The sequence below is a fragment of the Equus caballus genome, chromosome 29, assembly GCF_041296265.1.
Source record: "Equus caballus isolate H_3958 breed thoroughbred chromosome 29, TB-T2T, whole genome shotgun sequence".
In the NCBI taxonomy this organism is placed as follows: Eukaryota; Metazoa; Chordata; class Mammalia; order Perissodactyla; family Equidae; genus Equus; species Equus caballus.
Genome location: NC_091712.1, coordinates 31,256,032 through 31,277,625, shown reverse-complemented (window position 1 = coordinate 31,277,625; position 21,594 = coordinate 31,256,032). Strand labels below are relative to the sequence as shown.

Here is a 21,594-nt window from a genome sequence, read left to right as displayed (position 1 = left end):
TCAATGATACCTCAATTAAAAAAAAATCTAAAGACGAAAAAGAAAAGAAATCATGGAATTTCAAAATAGCTAAAAAATCACCACACATTTCTATCTATAACTGCACTCATTTTTGTCCCCCTGTCCTCCAAATATAGGTCTGCAAAAGTAAAATTTAAGAGAGGATGAACACAAGACATCATAGAGTTTATCATACTTGTGGCCTGATTATTTTTAGGTTTTATGGGGTTTTTTTGGTACTGGTCTCATTCTCTTGGACACTTTGCCTCACTGTTTTAGCATTTATCTCATTAGTTTATACTCAGTAAAGTTCCAAAAGCACAGGGTCTCTGTCATTTAAATGACGTTGCTTATCTCCTGACATGGTTTAGGGAACTCTCCCAACTTCCGCAGCCAGACCTGAACCACGGGAAAGTACACGGTTCTTGCACCCCAAGTGACACTAAAGCCTGGCAAGCTGTTGCACTTAGATTTTTCTATCCTAATTAAGGGTTTCCACGTGAGGCTTCAAAAAGCAAGAGGCCAGGTTTGGAGTCGGGCAGACCTTGTTCCTACGCTGCCTCCTTCTAGCTCGTGGCACCCCAGAGTGGACTTACGAGAGATGACGCAGAATGTCAGGAATTTTGCAAGTCAGTTGCTAGGCAAAACCATTATTAAAAATTATATTTTACAAGTTTACAATTAAATAATTTAGTTTAAAAACATAGTAAATAAATAAATTAGTAACAGTTTAATCTTAAAAAGTACTGTAAAAAACAAAGGTAAGAATTACTGCAAGCTCATCGCTTCCTAATTTTTTATCACGGTCCGTTCTTGTTATTTGCTGGAGTTATGTTCTATAAGGTGGCTTTGAGCAGTGAATTGGCGAATATGATGCTAGAACCGCTGCTTCTAGGAGAAATACAGCCTTGGGTTCCTGCAAGCCTCTGGTCATGGCATTTTCATCAAGCGATCAATGTATCACCTTGTTTTGTGTGTTTCTGTTCAAAGACATTTAATACATATTGTCAATACATTAACAGTGCACTCACACCAACAGCGGAACTCATGACTGCACAAAGCTGATCTAACACACACAGTCCCTCCATTAGGCATGTACAGCTTTCCTGCGCTTCGGAACACTACACAGCACTGCAGCATCACTCTTGGGGGCCATTTTAAACAACAAAAAGCACAAAAATGCAGAAAATGTGCCACTCAAAAGGCAGCAAAAAAGGGACATGTGTGCAGTTTGAGAGCTGAAACAAGAAGGCAGAGCATTGCTGGTTCAGCCCCAGCTGGGAACACGCCTGTTGGGCAACTCAAATTTCACATTGCTCTGCAGGCGTCTGTGAATGACCGCAAAGGCACAGTGATGATTGATTTGGGGTTACAAATTTTAGCAAGTAGGCGGATACACAAATATGGAATCCATAAATAATGAGGATCAACTGTAAGTCTGACAATGCTCTTGAGGTTCCTTACCTTTATTGTATCTGGTGGAAATAGAACTGTGTGCCACTGTGCCTCTCTTCACAACTCTTGTGTGCAATGATGTCACACTGGTTGCTTGAAATTGGCCACGCCAGGAATATTTATACCATGGAAATGGGCACATGCTACAAATTGAGGCTTGATTTGTTGAATGTCTAGATTTAAGAAAGTGACAGAAAATGTTAATCATGTAGATTAAACTTAAAACTATATCATGTCTGGAGCCATTGCATTGCAAATAACACAAAAAATTGAGAAAATATTCTTCCTGTATTCCAAAACTATCGTCTGATTCAGCAAAGAAGTCACTCCGTGATTGACGAACGCCTCCAAGTTCTGACATGTATCTTCGTTGTTTCACCTTAATCATTAATATAAAAAAGATCAATCAATGTTCATGTCAGAACTACACCCTTCTGTCAATTGCAATAACAGGTTGGCTATGACAAAAGCCAACGAAAGAATTCTGTGGGAACCAATTGTCAAATGGAACTTACAGTGGAGTATCATGTATTTTATTATGATTTCTAAGTTGTGTCCTACACATCCCTTATCAGGAACGTTTATAACTTAAATGCACTCATCGCCAGGGAGCTGGTTGTTTAAGCAGAAGAGCACCGCTTCTGAGTGACCTCAATTACTTAACCGCTCAGCCTCAGTTTAGTCAGGTGCAAAACAAAGGAGAATGAATTTTGAGGATTGAATGCACTACTGTTCCTAATAGATCGTTTCCACGGTAGAGACTCAACAAACGTCAGTCCCCGTCTCCTCACTCACCCCACCTGGAGGGCAGAACCAGTTCCGAGTCATCCCTGGGCACCCACCCCCTCTCCCCTGCGCTGGCCCTGAACAGCTTTGGTCCAGATCAGTCTCCTTACTAGGCAGATGGGAGCTCACCACTAGGTGGCATAAGCAAGATGCCTTTGGATTCGGACCACTGTGACATATCTTACCCTCATTAGGCTAGAGAGAAGAGAAATGAAATGTTTAAAATCCGCAGTCACGGTGCTCTCTCCAGACAGTTCTAGCCTGGTGATCAGCGTCGGCACCCTGAGAAAAAATGTTAACCTCTGAACCTCATTTTGGATGAGTGTAAAACGAGTTAAGCTTCGTCTCTGGCAGAACCAATTTCCCTTTGGCAAACCCTTGTCTTCCTAGGCACACAGTGTCTTATGACCACTGCTGGCTACTCGGTCCTTTCCAGGTATGTCCCACTTGATGAGGAGGAGTCAGACTGCCCCCTCCCAATCTTCCTGCCAAATCTCCCATGATCGGTATTGACAGTTAAGTTGTTACCTACTTTTCACCGCTAACGAGCACTGTAACGCAAGCTCTTTTGGACACCGATGCTTTAAGGAGGTGATTGAATTGGCAGCAACCTTAGGCAGGGCTGTAAGGGCTGGGATCTCCCAGCATCCCCCAGTCACCTATGTCTGGCTCTGGATATTCTTGGAGAGGCCACTTACTTTTTCTTTGGAGGGTAACTGACCAATGGCCCTCACCTGGACTCTAGTGAAGTCTGCAAGGGCTCGCCTGCCACCTGTTGGTGATAATGTTCACTCCCAAATGGTCCCGCACTTGTTAAACCAGACTGCCATCCACTGAGATGCCCCAGCACTGTTGGGGTGTCTCGCAACTGTTTTCCTGCTTAAAAGCAGAATACATCAACATTCGAGAAATTAGAATACGAAAAAATCAGCTTGATAGGTTTTCTGCCTGCATGGAATTCACAAATAAAGATTTTGTAAGGAAGCTGTAAACACACCAGCTTAATTTATTTCCACCAATCTGTTCTATGTCCTGACATCTCCATTAAGGACGTCGATGCCCAGTTTTACACCTCTGGGATGATTCTGGTCATTTTAATGAAATTTTTTTGAAGCTGGTCCAAGGTGGATCAATACTGAACATAAAAGAAACATCAGTTTCTTGTAAATGCAGACATTTCTCCCTCTCTGAAACACCACAAAATGCTACCTCGTGTTCTTGAATGAAATTAAACACGAAGGTGGATTTTAACAATTTTAACCCTACTGGAAATTCCTAGGTGTCTAGGTGGCAGTCTTTAAATCTAAGCCCAACAACCAGCATTTCAGACTGCTAAGGAATGAATAAGAACTTCTTACTAACAACTTTGAAACAAAAAATGGCTCAGAATGAATGACAAGGACCACAAAACAGGTTTTTTTCTTCTTCAGAGTTTATTTTGAATTTTCCTTTTTGGATAACCAAGCAGCTCTTTAAGGAGAATGCACAGAAGAGTCATTCTGGCACTTTCGGATAGTACATAGGATTTATTTAATAGTCACATTCGGTGCACTTGCTCACTCCATACTCCATATTTGGTGAGCAAAGGTCAGCCCATAGGATTCCAGAGTTAATAGGTAACCGTATATACAAACAGCCAATGAAACCATAATGGTGGCCAGTGGCCAAAGGGATGGAGTGGGGACGGGCATCTCTAAGTGTCCTCTAGTCTACTCAGCTAAACAGAATCCACGTCACACAGGAGAACTAGAGAGTACACCGCGTCAAAATGAGAATTCTGAGCACAAATGGGCACTTTGCAGCATGCAATATAAAGAAAAAGGGGTATCATCTCATAACTTTATAAAATCCAGGCAGTTCAATTAAAGGAGTTAAGAAAAACAAACAGAGCAAAACAAAGTGAGGGACTGTCTGTTGTCACTGTAAAAAAGGCACTTGGAGTTAATGGGACCAGAATTGAAGGACTCTTAGCTGAGAAAAACTTCAGTACGATTTCATTACAAGGCTTGGATGTGAAGAGATGACACTTAGGAATTCCTGAAAGGAGACACTGAAATAAACCACCGAGAAGCAGGACAGATGAAAAGAAAGGAAGAAAATCTTTACAACCAAACTGTTTTTAAAAAAGCAAACCCCAAACGCAACCTAACCAAAGCGAAAATCGAAGCAAAGACAGACCACGAAGCAGCAATGCATAGCTTTCCGTTGAGATAACGCATACCTCGAGACACTAGGTGCCAAGCTAATTTCTCAATAATAACTTCACAGGAGCATCATCGTGATAAAATCGATTCAAGCAATGCAAAAAGAGTTTCGTCTGTTCCCAGGATCTGAGGGAGAATTGAGGTTATCATCAGAACCTAGCAACATCACTTGTGGTTTTTCAGTGTCCTGGGGGGGTGGGCATGTCAAGTACGTGGAATGACATTCAGACACTAGGTTCACCTACGTTCACCACCTCCCTGGAGGTGAGGCCTCCATGAACACATCCTTTATCTGAGTAATAACTTGAACTCCTTTCTAACATTTACACAGCAAATGGTAATGCAGGAAAAGTCCACTTCCCACGGTCGCCGTTGCTGGACTTCCTCTGCAAACAGGTAAGCGCTTCCTTAAGAAAGAATTTTTGGCAATTTTGTTATATTCCACTGTTGGGTGGCTGTGCGATAGCTCATTTAATGTTAAATGCCATCAGGGGTCTCTCCTCCCGCTTCTGCCAGGGGCTCTTCTTGTCTTCTCCTTGGTCGTCGTCATCGTCTTCGTCCTCCTCGTCCTCGTGAGCAGATCGGCTCTGTTCGGGACTGGCTAATGGTTCCGGGGGGACATCCGCAGTTCGTTTGGTCGTCTCCTCCTGCAGGCTGGGCAGCTGGCCGCCGCTCCTCCGGCTGGAGCTGTCCAACAAGCATCGCAGGGCACTGTCGTCGGGGGTACAGACGGTGGTACCACACTCACTTCCGCTTTGGTCCATGTCGTCCAGGTACACGAGCTGCGTGTAGGCGGTGCCGTCAGTGGCCCTCGGCTCTTTCTGCGGATGCTCCTGGACGGGTGGGTGGTTCTGCGGGAGAGACAAGGGGTCTCCTCTTCCCTTCCGGGCAGATTTTGGTTCATTCATATCCACGCCAGAATCCAAACTGGCATCGTTACTTCCGTTCCTTCCAGCTCTTTGGAGGTCAATGTAGGAATGTCTAACGTGCGCGTTGGACCTGCCGTCCAGGGAGACGAACCAGGCCCGGGGGTGTGGGAGCGGCTTCCCACCCCCAAGTTCCATCAGAGCCTTTTCGGTCAGGAGCTGGACCTCACTGTTCATCTGAGCCAAGGCCGCATCGTTCAGGGATGCTGGGATGGAGAGAGACTCTGACATGGATGCGTTCTGCGGGCTCCACTCCCGTGCCCCTGCATCCTGCAAGTGCTGCTGAGAGATTGCCTGGCAAGATAAGGGCTGGGCTTGGATCTGCGAGGAGGGGTGTGGGAAGATCCCGGCGTGAGGACTGGAGAGCTCAGCCTGCAGTCTCTCTATTTCGAGCTGCTGGTCAGCTGGAACGACCAGGGGCTGGCCCACATAGGAATGGTCCCCTGGGAGTTTCATATAGTGAGCGGGGATGACCAAGGCAGGTAATACTTTCCTGTAAACGCTGTCGTTGACCTGGTCCACGGAACTACAGCAGATCAACTGGCCGGGCCGAGGGAAAGATGTCGGTCTTTCCAGGTGGTCTACTGACCGAGACATCATACATTCGGTAGGTCTGCGGTCCAGCAGCTGTTCTTTTTCAGGAGATGAAGGCGCGGGGTACATATGTTCCTGAATGGTGAGCTTGCTTCCTGTGGAAATGTGGTTGATGGAGGCCTGACCGTCTCTGTCTTGCTTTTCAAACAAAGGCTGTGAGAGCATGGCATTGTAACTCCTCCTGTAGTCACTGTTGCCAGGGGACTCATAGCCTTCTCTTTCCATGGATTTCCTGGACTTTAAGGGAAAGATCTCCACGGACTTACGGTAGTCTTTTCCCAACGTCCCACTCGGTGTCAGGTTATCAAAGGAGATTTGGCTTTTGTCCTCTTCCTTATGAGAGAGAAGTTCCTCCCGAGAGCTGAATTCCTGTGAGGTACTGTAGGAAAGCTTCAGCATCGGGGTGTGCATGTCCACCTCGCCGTTGGAAGACATCATTTCTAAATGGACCCCGCTCATCAGCTCCTTCTTGCCCGGGGCGTCCGGGCGGCCGTGACTGGTGACAGAGAGCGGGCCAGGGAATTCCGACTCCCGACGTGAAAACAGCAAGTTGATGTGCGACATGGAAGTTGACTGATCTCTTTTGGAACTCTCGAGGGCTGTGGGAAGCTGCAGTTTTCTATGGTGTTGACGAGGTTTCAAGCACTTCCGCCTGCGATCAAAGACACAAATCAAACCCAAATGTTAAAGATTCTCATAACAGTAAATTTTCCAGTAAAATCCTAATTTTCAATTTCCATCTGAAGAAACAAGATAAAACAACTCATCGGCAGCCACAAGCCTTCTCACTCCACACCCTCCTCCTCATTTTAATTCCGAGCAGCACCATCGGCAGATTTCACCCCCAGGCTTTCCTAAGTACATCCAAGTTACTCATTCAAAAGCGGTTACCCAAGAGTCTACAATAGAGACGAGGCATCACAAGAAGAATAGTTCTGCTTTGTCCTTGAGAATATCATCTCTCTCTCTCTCTTTTTGTGCTGAGGAAGATTGGCCCTGAGCTAACATCTGTGACAATCTTCCTCTACTTTGTATGTGGGACACTGCCACTGTATGGCTGGACAAGTGGTGTGTAGGTCCAAGCCCGGGACCCGAACCCGAGAACTTAACCACTATGCCACCGGGCCAGCCTTAAAGATATCATTTCTTAATCAGCACTTAGGAATAGTCTGAATGAATCATATAACAACTGTCAAACTGTTTTTTATAACTTCCCTTCTAAGAAAGGTCATACACAGCAGACTTCGACATCCTGCTTGTTTGTTTGCAACCTAGATGACCAATGTTCAGTTCTTAGATACAGTTGCATGAGAAAAAAAGGACCTCCACAGCTGTGCTTGCACAAGAAATTCCTAACTAAAAAAAGATACTGCCAAAACAGTAAAACTTTACCTGCAATAATACAAAAGGAGACACAGCAGAACCAAAAGAATGAAAGCCATTCCTCCTAAAATGGCCAAAAGGAACACCGTGTGGTACGTGGTGATGTCCTGCGTGACAACGGGACCTAGAAGGTCAGAAAAGGACATTTTAGATTCGTGAAAACCTTTAAATCAGAAGAGGGATAATTAACTGAGAACATAACATCTTTTTCTTACTCTTAATGGCCAGGGCGTGGAGCAGGGGCCAGATGAAAACAGCCTTTAGAGATATGCTAGCAGCATCACCATAATTTCACTCAATGAAAAGGGATCACCACGCCCGTTACTGAAGCAGCTGTGGCCAGGAGCACTCTGAAAACTCAAACCCTAAATGCAGGGGGTCAAGGGTCCCTCCTCAGCCAGGACGAGAGCTGCATTCGGTGGCATGTTTAGCATTCTCAATGCGATCTTTTAAAAAGAAAATGGATGCATGATCATATAATGAGTGGGACTCTTAGCAGAGAGATGGACTGAATATCTGGGAATTTCCTATGGCAGGAGGAAAAACAATCGTGACATTTTATTCTCGCTTTCCCTGGGCAGTCAATTACTGCGTGGAGAGGACTCTGTCGAAATCAATCAGCTGAGCTATAGGACAGAAATGTACTATGACTTAACCAAAGTCCACAGCTTACTACAGAAGTGTCAAGTGTTTCTAAAATCCGTTCCGTTTTTATAAATAAAATCTTTCTCTACAATAGCTTTTCAAAATGGCTTATCTTATGTGGCCACAGACCTCTCCAGAACTTACAGACAAGGTGGTCAGAGATAAATTAAAAAAATTTCTTTTTAATTCACATTGTAAAGAATTCCAAGAGGTGGGGTAACAGACTCTTTATGTTGAACAGTAGTGAGCATCTATCTTAATGTCACTGACAACAGGTCTACAGCAACAAAGAAAACCTCACCAAATTATAATTTTGGGGCACTTATTGGTGTCTAGGACAGTGCACTGATAGCTGTGAAGGAAGAAATGTGGTTTTACATTATGTGAGAGTAGCATGGATATGATTATTAAACACTATATATACCCACATACTTATTGATTTTTGATATTCTAAGGGTCTTCAAAAATCTTCTGAAGGAAGATCTCTTAAGAGCTAGATAAATTCGAGGAAGTTTACTAGTTTTTTAAAACAGTGACATTACTTAAGTTCAAAAGATAACACCATTCTTTCCCAAATATAATTCACTTCAAGGAGGTAGGAGGGTGGAAATAATATTTACAAAAGTTGAAAAAATAACAGCCAACTCTATCCTGCCTTAATCGTTCAGAGAAACCATTTTTTATACAAAGAGAACCCTGTCAGACACAGGCAAGGCTTTGGCAGAAGTCACTGAGTCACATAAAAATCATTTCCAAATAACTGAAGTTTGGTCCTTTAAGTACTTAAAATGTTATTATTTCCAACTTCTGCCAACGGAAATCTTTATAAAATTCACAGCCATACTTCATTTCCTTCTTAAACAGGGAATTAAAGAGAAAAACTCTAATTACTTTCTTGTTGTTTTTGGGCCATGAAAGCACAGCATCGCTGTAATTCGTTTGACAAAAGTGACGGCTGTGAGGTTACCAGCAGATCTGTTTCTACGTTAAATGCCATCAGAGCTGGCTATGTATGCTTTTGATAGTTTTTCTCTCTCTTCCCTCACTGCCAGGAAGCTACGGTGAACCTACACCCAGCAATTCTTTCTCTTCTCTTTACAAAAGTATCTATTAATCTGTCACACGATGGGAAAACTGATAGCCATTGTTGTTTGAAACATACCTAAAATCAAAGTTAACTTTAATGTATGGGCTTTGTGGCCTTGACTTTGGAACGTCAGGAATTTCTTTTCCCTCCTTCCTTACTCTTAATCATATTCTAGATATTTCAGATTTGGAGACTGAGGCATTTCTGTACCCGGCTCAGGCCTATGTGGCTTCAGGAACAATATCATAAAGGGCAATAGATGCTCTTAAAACACAGACGTGAAGTGTAAATTTCCTCAGTATGGGAGTATAAAGTAAATGTGACAGATTTTTCAATGCCCCTCTAGGAATGGCCTCCATCAAATTAGTGACTTTGGGAGTCTCAGTGTTCCTTCCAGTGACAATTCTGTTGGTAAAACATTCTGGACTCCCATTTTGGAACTGCCTTCATGGTTGACAAGAGATACCTTTTAATCAGCACATTTTTTGACCTCGCTCAGTCACCTACTTTACTCACCAGACTCAGATGTGCATGACTTTTAGCTGTGTCTATGAAAAATCAAAGATTTTTCTCTGATTATAAAGCTTTGCCACCAACAAAGAGCTCCACTCATGAAGGCAGGCCAGGTGATGCAGATTCTAAGGCATTTTGAGCAACCGAAGCCATCACTAGAAATAAGTCTCCTACGATGACTATTTTGAAAAACAATTCTAGAATAGTCGCTGGGATAAATTAAGGCACATAGGTTAAAAAAAATAAACTTTGAGTTGCCCTTAGGAGAATATGAGCTAATTCACAGATCTTAAATGGAGATGAATACTCTTTTAGACGCAAAGCAACTGGTTTGCTTTTAAGCCTTTCAGAGATGCCAAATCAAGGTTTTTGCCCCAAGAAGCCTCCCACGGTGACTTTCCGCTGGACCCTCTGTGGAGTGCCTTTCCCTACACGTTCTCCTACGCCAGGCCACAGCTGTTTCAGGAATTAGGGAGGAGGTCCGAACCGCCTCTGAGCGCTTTAGATTAAGCATTTCCTAGGGCAGCTGTCTGAGCAAAAGAGAGACATAAGATAAGACTATTTTCTATGCATTATTCTTGTCCTAGATGGGAGAGTTCCAACCAGAACTCCCCCACCCCCAGGAAATACCTTAGTTTCATCATTTGGGTTTTTTAGCCTTTCCACCTTTTTGGAGTAAGATGTGATGGTTTTGAGGAAGTTTTTCTCAAAAGCATCCTTAGCCTGAAGCCTCAAAGACATCAACCCCATCATCACAGGTGCTGGCTTTGTGTTACCTGGGTTGGGAGGAGACATGGCTGCCACCCAGTACCCCAACTGAGGGGCGATGTATGTCCACGTCAGCTGGCTACCTTCCTGGTGCACCAGACCAAGCCCACTCTTCAGCCACGTTCCTGTGGGATGCAAAAAACAACTTCAGCTATGTGCATGCTAAACCCCTATTTAAGGCTTACATGTATTGTACAAGTCACTCTAAATGTCATGTTTATGACCCATTAGATAGGCTAGATGGTCCACCTGTCATCTGAGCCTGCATACAGCTCTCTGTAGGTTCTTTTCAACGCCCTTCAGGAAAGAGCCGAACAACTTTAGTTTTCCTTTGCCTTGGTGATTAAATTACTTCCAACCACTTTTATCAAATGTCCCTGCTTCCAAACACATATAATTTTAGCAGAAGCCTTTGGACTTTAGATGTGGAATACAGATAGCATGATAAGGGCTGGTGGAAGTGGAAAAAAGGGGGGAAATTCAGTGCTGTTTATATTCTTTATCCTTAAGCAAATATATGAATTTCCTATCTGGAATCGGAACCTGGTTACATCAGAATTACTTAGGGAAGTTTTTAAAAAACATATAGATTCTCTGGTCCCACCTTTGCAAATTCTGACCCAATAAGCCTGGCCTAGGTGACTACTTTAAAGAGCTTCCAGTTGGTTCCGATGCTAGGAAACACCGAATAAGTCCAGGTCTGCGCTCTCCTTCAGTTTTACTTTCAACTAGTTTTTAACATCAATGAGAACCTACCCCTGGCTAGCCATAGTAGATGTGTTTATATACATTATCTTTAATTCTCACAACAACGCTAGAAGTCGGACTTATTTTGCCTTTTTGGATGAGGACACTGAAGACTGGGGAGCTACGTAACTCTCCCAAGGCCTCCCAGTGGTAGAGAGCAGAGCAGGAGCAGACCTAGGTCTGTCTGTCTGTCTGTCTGTCCTCAAGGCCCATGCTACTTCTTCCGTTCCACCCTGCCACATTTCCTATCAATCTTCCCAGAGTTTGATCCTTTTACTCTTTGTGACGTTTCCAGGAGCAGAGCCATTGCCCAAGGTTGCTTGGCTGTCACGTGTCTCACCTGCACAGAATCTGCTTTGCGGCCCATGACGGCAGCAGAAGGCCGGGGAGAGCGCCGGCCAGGCCTTCTGGGGCACGGGCACACCTGCCGCGGTCCCCCAGCACAGAGACATTGATCACTTACGCAGGGCTCCGGCTCTGCCCACAGGGCTGCACTGCTCGGCTCCCTGCCTAATCATCCATCCCCTAAGTGGCCACGTGTGTACCCCTGCCCACTGGAGGCCGAAACCCAGCAACAGTGCACCAAATAGTCTACACTCGCCTTTCCCGTACACACACATTGCTGAGGTGGCAACAGTGGATTTCTTTTTTCCCCTAAAGCAAGAAACAATACTTCGTGCTGCTTCTAGGGCCTATGGGTTGCCATAGCAACATTCAAATATAGTGGGTGGAAAGGTGCCCGCGGCAATGCCTCCCATCGCCCACCTCCTCCTCTCCTCAGACAGCCGTGGAACAAAGGAGGAAGCCGGGAGAGGCTGGGCGTCAGCAGGCGCCTTGCATGGTCTGAGCTTCCCATGCAACGGGCTCCAGAGGATCTCACTGTAAGTTAGCCGAGAAGCTGGAAGGCTTCTAGAATGAGTTTGAGAACAAGGATGCCCAACTCAGACTCATCTGCGGAAGAACAACAACCCCGAGAGGATGTAGGCATTCAGAGCATCACTTACTTCTCCCGGGCTACCAAGGAAGCAGGAACAGAGGCCATCTGACACAGGCGGCCGAAGGGTTTCTATGTTTGACAAGAAAGTTTCCCTGAAGGTGGAGAACGGATTGTTTGCGACCGCCTTCCAGTTTTCCCCCGGGGATCCCATCCTGTTGAGCTCACGATTTACGCCACACCCCACGCCCACACACGCTCTCCCAAATAGCAACCCCTATCAGCCAGGAAATGGCCACGCATTCCTTGGTTCACGGTTTTCCCCAGATTAGATTCTTGAGTCACTGCTCTTCAAATGGAGCGGATACTAGGTTAGGCTGACGGGGACCCAGAGAGGAAAAAAAGCCGGTAGGAGTCCTGATTCCTGCTCACTCAAGGGTAAAGCACACTACTCCGATGCCTGAGTTGCCTCTGCCTTCCACAACACAGCACATCAAGTGGAAACAGACTTTGAAAATACCTCCCAGTTACATCTGGGGCAAGCCTAGTGGGGGGTGAACACACACACCACCCAGCTAACAAGTCGCCAGGTCCAGCCTGGAGGGCCCACGGTCAGTCAGTCATGGCGGTGATGCTGGTGGAAGCCACAAAGGCCGGCGGCTCAAGAACACACAGCTGCTTTGGGAGCTGGTGAGGAAGGACTGCCACCTGGGGTGGGCGGAGAAGGCTTCGGGGTGAGTTGAGCTTTGATGAGCAAGCAGGACTGTCAGCCCGGGGTGGGGTGGGGGGGGAGGGTGGGAGGGCAGTGGAGAGCAGAGAGAAAGAGAAGGAGGGCATACGGGAATAGTGTGCACAAAAGCATGCAAAGTGTATCGGGCATGGAAGATGTCTGGGGAAGGGATGGAGGCACAGGGAGGCAGGAGGGAGGGAGCAGCTGGGCAGGGGCTGGAGTGGAGTTTAGCATCTGCCTGGGAAGGGCTCCCAATGCCATTACAATGGGGGCCACTGAAGCCTGCAAATGGAAGCATGGCCTGGTTAGAGCTTTTCAGCACCTACCCCCACCCCCACCCCTCACCCCCATTGGTCCTTCCCAGGTTGGTCCTCATAATGCACACTTTGACCCAACTCTGTGACTCTGCCTGCAACTGATGCTCCAACCTCACATGGTTTTTCTCTCTTCCCAAAATCTACCCATCTTTCAAAATTCAAGTCACATCACGTGTTCATCCCGAGTTCCGCCAGCACTCGGGGATCTTCCTGTCTTGGCGCTCCCAGGGCACGTGTTACTGCATCATCAGAGTTCCAGAAACATACCTTGCTAAGTTGCCACCCTGCTGTCCTATGTCCTACTTCCTCCGTGAGTGTGGGCCCGGGTGTCTTCTCTTTCTTTTGTCTGCTTCTCAGCACCCAGAAATATCCCTGGCGTAGGAACTTAACAGTACTTGAGAAGGAGTGAAAGCCAGACATGCAACCCAAAAAATAATATCAGATGGCCTTGTGTGAAAAACCGGGTGTGGCTGGCAGGAAAGATCTCCTTCCGGAAGCACGGTTAACAGCGGGACGCTACCCTTTCACACTCAAGGGAACAGAGCCAGCTGGGGAAGAGGCATTTATTTTGGCCCAAGTTTTCCGTAAAATGTACACATTTTCAGTGAATAAAGGGTGACACAGTCTTGGGCTTCAACAATCATGCTGTTATTGGCAAAAGTCATTTCCAGGCTTTCTGTGTTTTGTGGGAGGAAATAAGCCACAAGGAATACAAGAATTAATGAATTGTGTACTAGAAACATATGCTTCTCATTACTGACATCCTGATACTGTGGGATGAGGATGTTTCCCCCACCTGAGGAGCTGGCGCGTGTAAGAGATCCTTGGACTCGTGGGTGGGGAACTAGTGCCGAGAATCTTCCCTGGTCATCCAGACAGCACAACAAACAGACCCCTGCAGAGTCTCTTCTGTTGACTAAGGTTCTGTGACCACCAGGCCTGTGACCAGGGTGCCAAGAGGGGGGACCCTCGCAGCCCAGTGGGGGCCTCAGGCACTGCTCAGGCAGAACAGGGGAGGGACCAGCTTGCTCCTGCAGTGTGGACCAAGGAAAGCTCCAACTGCAAGGCCTCTGGCCTCCTCCTGGGTTAGTACAGCTGCCTGGAGGGCTGTCCTGGTAAGCCTGTCTCCTCTGCGCGCAGACACACAGCAGCCCCTAAGGGCAGAGCAGCTGGCACAGCTGCCTCCTCAGACCCACTTCTCTCCTGTGCTTCCCTCCCTCCTTGCTCCACACTACTCCCTCTCGGCCTCTTCCTATCACTTCCTTTGGAGGGCGAGATACTGACTCTCTTGGGGTCCTTTTGACAAGTAGGCAGTCGAGGCAGCTGCTGGGACATGCAGAGTCTCAAGGCGGGTCCCCTGGTGAAGGTGTGCAGGCAGGACCCTGTGCTTCCTCGTGCCCCACCCCACTGGCCCAGCCAGGCTGCCACCTTCTTCACGCACAGCTGCTGCTGCGGCAGGGGGCGGCACCAGCTGTTAAGCTCCATCAGAGGTAGACTGGAGGCTGACCAAGGCCGGTGGTGTGTCTATGCCTGGGACTCTGTGTGTGACGGTTACACAGTGGTTCCTCTGGCATCACGGGGAATGAAATTCCACATTACTGAAATTTTTAGATCATCCATTTTCAAATAGTTTTTAAAGCCTTTGAACCCCAAGGACATTTCCCTAACATCGTTCGGAAGCTCCTCTTCGTCTATATAACTTGGGTCTTATTCGCCAAAGGTTGAAAAGGCAGTATTATAATTCTAAAAAGTATCCTTTACTCCTGCCTTATAAGATTGAGTATAATTTTGATTTTTCATGATGACTCAAGGGCATGATTACGATCAACTACAATGTCAGGTTCTAAAATATTGATGCCCTTAGGTCCTTGCTGGGGAACACAGAGCTGTTTGCTCTTAAACCAAATACTCCCACCGACACCCATGTTTGTTTCTCCCTGCCCCCTTCCTCTGTCTCTTCTCCCTCCCTTCCTTCCTTTCTCTCTTCTTTCTTCTCTCCCTCCCCTGTGCTGTTAGCAGTGTTTCTGTTATCAGCTCTGCTCCCTCAGCGCCACCAACCCCCAGCTCCCCCCCTGGGGCAGTCTGCTGTTGGGAACTAGACAACCTACCTTATTAGAACTGTGTCTGGAATAACGTCCACAGGCAGTGTGAGGGACTGGGGAACAAAAGCAGATATCGAACCGTGGTATTCTGAACCCAAGTTCAGTATGTTTTTTCTGCAACCCTACACCCTCAGATCAGTTTTTCTCTGAATTCTCATTCTCTGGAGTTAAACCTAACACAATGGAAAGATCCAGAGATATTTTCAAGAATAAATACTTTGTTGAAAAATCATCCTCATCTTTTGAAAAGTTATGTATTCAGCTGGCGAGGCTCATTGTGTATGAAGTACCCCGAGTTCTTAACTGGGAAGCCACATTTAACTACCAGGATTGTTACACACAATAACTGACGGGCCGAACGAACAAGCTACGCCTTCTGCTCGCCTATGAGATCTGATGGGGTCTCTTAGCAATCACCAAGGGTGCCATTTTCTTGCTGGTTACCAAGCAGTAAGGAAATCAGCTTTTTATTTGCAAAATATAAAGAAAAGTGAGTTCAAAAATGTAACAAATGAAAGAACTCTAAAATATGGAAACAGGCCCAAAACACATATCTAATTCGCATACGACCTATAGGTTCAGATTCACCTTGCTGTTCCTGCCTGGCACACTTACTCTGCCCGGAATCCCCTATTTCAGCAGCCACGCTAGCTCATCCTGGCATTTGGCACCAAGCAGAAAAACCTGATATCAGGAGCACTACTGATTTTGAAAAGGAAACTGTATGTGAAAACTCACACTTTAACAGATTACAAATTGAAGCTGGCACCTTGCACATTGGCCAGTATACAGGGACATGAGTCATTGCTCTTACATTGAGATCTCTTACCACGTGAGACCTGAGAACAGTGGGCAGATTAAAGCCCCGCATTATAGAGGGCCAACGGACCGCATGAACAACTTCCCCAGCATAAGGCAGCCCTGAACGTGAATTCCAGCTTTGCCATGTTCTAGCTGTGTGAACTGAGGACACGGCCCAGCAGAGGAACTGAAGGTCCTTGGTGATCTCATGGAGCCATGGGAGCAATCCTAGAGCTGGCTGTTTGACATTTCTTATGTCATGTAAACAGTAAACGGCCTCATCGGTTAAGCACTTAAGTTGGGTGTTCTACTTCACTCAGCTAACATCTTCTAACATATATTTTTCCTGAAAGAGGCTGGAGTGAGTTCTCCTGGGTCTGTAAGCTGGGACTCATGAAGAAATTCCATAGCCACTCAGAAAACCCATCTCCAAAAAGTTCTACCGATCAAAAGGTGAATATTGAATATTCACACTGTGAAATACAGCCATTTCTACTCCTGCACCTAAATTTTCACTGTGAAACGTTTGGGAACATTTACAGGGAGAGGTAAGACACATATTTGCATGACGTGGGCATGAATGTGGATGGCAGGAACCGATGACTGTCTTGCTTCTCAGCTGTTGACTATGGAAAACCACCACCTCCTGCCTGGGGCTGGGGTGACCTTGCTGAATAACCACCATGGCGTGGCATTGGCTCGTTTGAGGAACAGTCTTCCTAAGAGGTCTGCACCTCTCAGATCCATAGCAAGTGCTGCTGCTGCTTCTCGCTAGTTTTAATCAGAGGGTCTCTCCCGATCCCTGAATATGCTGGATTTCTCTAGAAACCAGATGACTCACTTTTCAGGGCTTTTGTCTGCATTGTCTTAAGCTGTCACCTCCACCATACTTTTCTACCAGCTGTACATACAGAAGCATCAAGATCCTGGGATGGGGTCACTCCCTAAAATCTGAGTATAAGACCCCATCAGCCCTAAGTCACATTCATCAGTATAGCAGCACCAGTGACAAATTCTACTTTTATGATATTGTGGAGTAGCCTTCTTTTTTCCATGAAATCCATGAGGAGGAAACATTCTTTGTTAATTACATAGCCAAGTATTTACCTGATGGTCAATGATCTAACCATGCTTGTTGAAAGCAATCAAACTGAAGAGCAAGAGTTAGGTGCAGATGGTGGAATTCTTATTGCTTCGGGCAAGTACATTTCAGGGCCGGTTTAAAGAAGAATAAAATGAAGGCAGCTCACTATAACTGACCTCCTGCTGTTCAAAGCATAAAATCACAGATATGTTGAATTATTAGAAATTAAAACAAGAAATGAATCTGTATTCAGCTCCAACATGTTCCCTGGGTATTTTTAGGGTAATTTTGGGGAAATAGATTCTTAAAAATAAATTTATTCTAAGCAACTGATTTTTTTTCTTTCCTTTAAGCTTTAGCTGAGCTATGAAATGCTTACTGAAACAAGTGTCAGGAAAGAGCAATAATGGGAAACCATAAAGATTCCGACAGCGTTTTAAGCTTATGCCTTAAATAAGTAGGCAGAAGTATTAGGATGCATAATAGCATTAATAAAATTTAATGAGAGAATTTTGAATTTCTAAGAGGTATATATAAATTTCCAGAAAGTAGTATCAGAGTTCAGGCTAATTAGGCCCATACGGAGAGAAGTTTTGTTCATTACCCGCTAAATCCAATATCCATCTTGTAATTACATGTCAGAAGGGACTGGGTGGGGGAAGCAGGCCAGGATTGGGGGTGACACAGCCAGTAATCCCCCGCATTAGAAAACTCACTCCAAGTGAAGGATAGCGTAACAGAGAAGTTTATAAACATCTGGACAGATGTGGTAGGATGCTTTAATCCAGGGCTTGTTAGCGAGCCTGTTCCAATGGAGGTATTGTTGAAATGCGGATTCTGATGCATGCAGTTCTGCAGTGCCCACGAACTCCCCAGCTTCGGACCACGCTTCGAGTAGCAAAGCTCTCAATGATTTGCACTGTTGTGGGTGTGGCGATTCTTTCAGAAAACCCTGATGTCATTTCCCACAATGTTGCTGTGGTGTATCCACTGGGCAGCCAGTGCCTGAAACAACTTTGGAAATATTTCTACTATATTTAAGAAATAACCTTGTCACTGGTCAGACTACAGGCCAAGAGTTGGCAAACTCATATGCTTACAGATGCTGTGCGTCCTTGCTTGAAGGGGCAGTGCTGGTTAGTGAACTGGCTGCTGCGGTGTGGCCAAACTGGTTCCAAACCTAAGACTTTTGCCTTGACTGTTATTCTGCCCCCGAAACATTCTCATGTTAGGCTCCTAGGTGACTTTAGGATCTCAGCTCAAATGTCACTTCTCCAAAGGCTCTGACCAGCCAAACATTCTCTCTGACATCACTCTGCTCAATCGCCTTATAGGACTATGCCATTTGAAGTAAACTGACTCGCTGTCTGTCTCCTTCATTTAGAGAAAAGCTTCATAATTACAGTGACCTTCTCTGACTTGTTTTCTCATTGCTTTATCCCAAGAGCCTAGAACAGAGTAAAGTCTGGCACAAAGAAGATGTCCAATAAATATTTGCTGAAACGAATAAACTGTTCAATTTTTAAAAGAGAAGCCAAGACAGAATTCCGTGGGAAATCTTTCAATTTTTAAGTGTTGGCAGTAAATTAAAACACGACAAACAAACAAATGCCCCCAAATCGACTGTATGGGCCAAACCAGTCACATCTGAGAATGAGTTGTTTTGGATTCCCAGATTTAGTCCATTATTCTATTAAGCCACATTAAGTCTTGGCACAGAAGCAGGAATTCACAAAAATCTGAGATCCTCGGACAAGAAGGGGATTTGCGGTCTGAAGGAAATGGTGTTTCGCATCCCCCTTCTACACTCCCTATGATGCCATGTGTGTGCCCCAAGCACTTACCTGTGCTGAGTTTGGGCTTCTTTCTCATTAAGAAAGATGGTAGCCCCCCACCTCCGGGGTTGCTTTGAGAAGAGTGATGAAAAATGCTGGTTTCTAGTAATACCTGCTTTGCTAATGAATAAGCTCAGCTGAGAAGGAGTAGGCAAAAAAATCTTTTCCCAAGTGATCCTATGTTTCTTCACCTGAAATTTAGGTACACTTCAGACTGCGCATCAGAAATGGCTGGGCTGCCAGGTACAGCTACCTCTCTGTGTTGTATTGCAGAGCGAGCAAGGCTGCCTCTGTGGGAACCTCTAACGAACTGCGTTGTGTGTACTGGCTTTGTTGTGTGTGTGTGTTCTGGGTATTTACAAGCACGTGTCTGCATAGAAATAATTTTAAAGGCATGATTCAAGAGAAAGGGCAAAAAGAACAAGACGTGAAGAACTTCATACACGCCTGGCAATGTGCTGGGGCTTTATGTGCATTCTCTCTCTTTAGTCTTACACGGCCTGGAAAGGCAGGTCTCCTGTATCTCATTTTTGAGGCAAGAAACATTAGGTTCAGAGGTCAGTGATTTGCCCAAGGACAGGGCGACCCCTAACATTCTCAGAACCCAAGACCAGAATATAAATGGAGATCCAGATACAATACATCTAAATGTTTAAAAGTTATAAGGCAAGCGATCGCATTGTTAAATAAATGTGCCTATTCTCCCGTCATAGCTTTATAATAACCTAAAGACCAAGGTCGAATATAGAGTTCTTAGATTCCTCAGAGCACTTGCTGGAACACGGAGGCACAAGGATTGTTGGTTTGCGACCCACCCCCTTCTCAACTCATCCTCAGCCTTGTGCACATGGACGTGGACTGCTAACTCACATATCCAAGCTCAGGCCCCAGCCAGCAGCCTCTCCTTGGCCATTTCTATGGCCTGGGGGTGTGCAGGTGGCCTGTGTTATGGGCAGAGAGGTCTGCCCCCAGGACATGGACCTGCAGGAAAGGGCCTGGAAGCCAGCTTAGGCCCATTTGGGCAGGGAATTCCAGGACGGTATTCTAGAGAGGGGAGCTTAGCTTTCAGGGAGCCACATCCCTTTGGGTCAGTGAGGCCTGATCCCATGGGGAAAGTGTACAGCTGGGTGAGCGTCAGAGCGAGGCCCTCTACCTGTGGGGCTTAGGGCAGAGGCCCCTCTTGCTCAGTCTCAGGGTGATACTGGCCAAGAGGCAGAGCTACTAAGAGGCAGAATTTTATTCCAAAAGATAAAATGACCTATCTGAAAGGTTTTCCCAGTGATGGATATTTTTCCAGAAATAAATCTCGAGTATTGATGAGGCTTTGCCTAAAGTAGATACCAGGCCAGGATTATCTTCCATACCAATGATTTCCAGGCCTGATTAATGTATAAAACCACTTTAAAAAGAAAAACAGAGGCCGGCCCCATGGCTGAGTGGTTAAGTTCTTGCGCTCTGCTTCGGCGGCCCAGGGTTTCACCGGTTCAGATCCTGGGCGCGGACACGGCACCGCTCATCAGGCCACATTGAGGCAGCATCCCACATGCCACAACTAGAAGGACCCACAACTGAAATATACAACTATACACTGGGGGGATCTGGGGAGTAAAAAAAAAGCAGAAAAAAAAAAAGATTGGCAACAGTTGTTAGCTCAGGTGCCAATCTTTAAAAAAAAAAAAAAGAAAGAAAGAAAGAAAAAGAAATTCCCACACAATGTGTTAACTTTATAAAACAAAACGAATTTATAAAAGAAACAGGCTGTAAAATTTCAAAATAATATTCAAATTAAAAACATCAATTTAATGCCATACCTGATGACATATTACTGAAGGGAACTTGTCCCTTGCAACATAAACATGACATTGATGGCCAGGCTGAGGTTTCTTTTGAGCTGAGCATGGCTGTGAGTCGGATCTCCTATGACCTTTCTCGAGCTGAACTTATGAAATGTTCCTCTTTCAACATCCTTCAATTTCACTTTTCCTCAATGTGATGAAGTTGTGTCCTTTATGTGCGACCTCTACTGCTGTTCAGTTCCCTTTAGTCCTATTCTATCAAATAGTCTATAAATGCAAATTCAGGCAATAAAAGGATCTGATGGTTTTAAATTCTGTATTGAGAGGGTGGGGGAGGGGAAACTGGAGGAAGGTGATCAAAAGGTACAAACTTCCAGTTATAAGATAACTAAGTCCTGGGATGTGCCGTACAACATGGGGACTATAGTTAACACGGCTGAATGGTATATACGAAAGTTGTTAAGAGAGTAGATGCTAAGAGTTCTCATCACAACGGAAAAAAAATTTTTTCTTCTTTTTCTTTTTTTCTGTATTTATGTGAGATGATGGATATCAACTAAAATCACACTCTAACTAAATCATTTAACTAAATCATTTAACTGATCATTTAACTAAAGTGGCAATCATTTCACAATATATGTAAGTCAAACCATTATGTTGTACACCTTAAACTTGGTATGTCAATTATATTTCAGTAAAACTGGAAAATAATTCTGTATTGAATCCAGACGATGCAGAATATTTTTCATGTTAAGTTTTAGAAGATTATCATCAAAAGCAAAACCCCAGGTTTTAAAATCCTTGCAGACAATTCCCAGAGCCCGAAGAGGCCCTCTGGGTCTACAGACCCTGGTTTGAGAAACATGGGATCTTGCTCAGGAAAGCCT

The 21,594-nt window shown here is 45.2% G+C and overlaps 1 protein-coding gene and 1 long non-coding RNA gene across 2 annotated transcripts in view; both read right to left on the bottom strand.

Moving 5' to 3' along the window:
* Window positions 1-634: 634 nt before the first annotated feature.
* LOC138921443 (uncharacterized) lies at window positions 635-2,577 on the bottom strand. Its single transcript, XR_011434014.1, has 2 exons — window positions 1,465-2,577; window positions 635-980 (listed from the first exon to the last, which is right to left on the bottom strand). It is a non-coding gene; the product is annotated as an uncharacterized lncRNA (long non-coding RNA).
* A 1,078-nt stretch (window positions 2,578-3,655) lies between these two features.
* FAM171A1 (family with sequence similarity 171 member A1) overlaps window positions 3,656-21,594 on the bottom strand; it is a 129,647-nt gene continuing 111,708 nt past the window's right edge. Inside the window, exons 6-8 of the mRNA XM_023632231.2 lie at window positions 10,370-10,486; window positions 7,358-7,472; window positions 3,656-6,617 (exon numbers count right to left, since the gene is read on the bottom strand). Coding sequence (XP_023487999.2) covers window positions 4,913-6,617; window positions 7,358-7,472; window positions 10,370-10,486 — 1,937 coding nt within the window. The 3' untranslated portion in view covers window positions 3,656-4,912. The remainder of the gene's footprint in view (window positions 6,618-7,357; window positions 7,473-10,369; window positions 10,487-21,594) is intronic.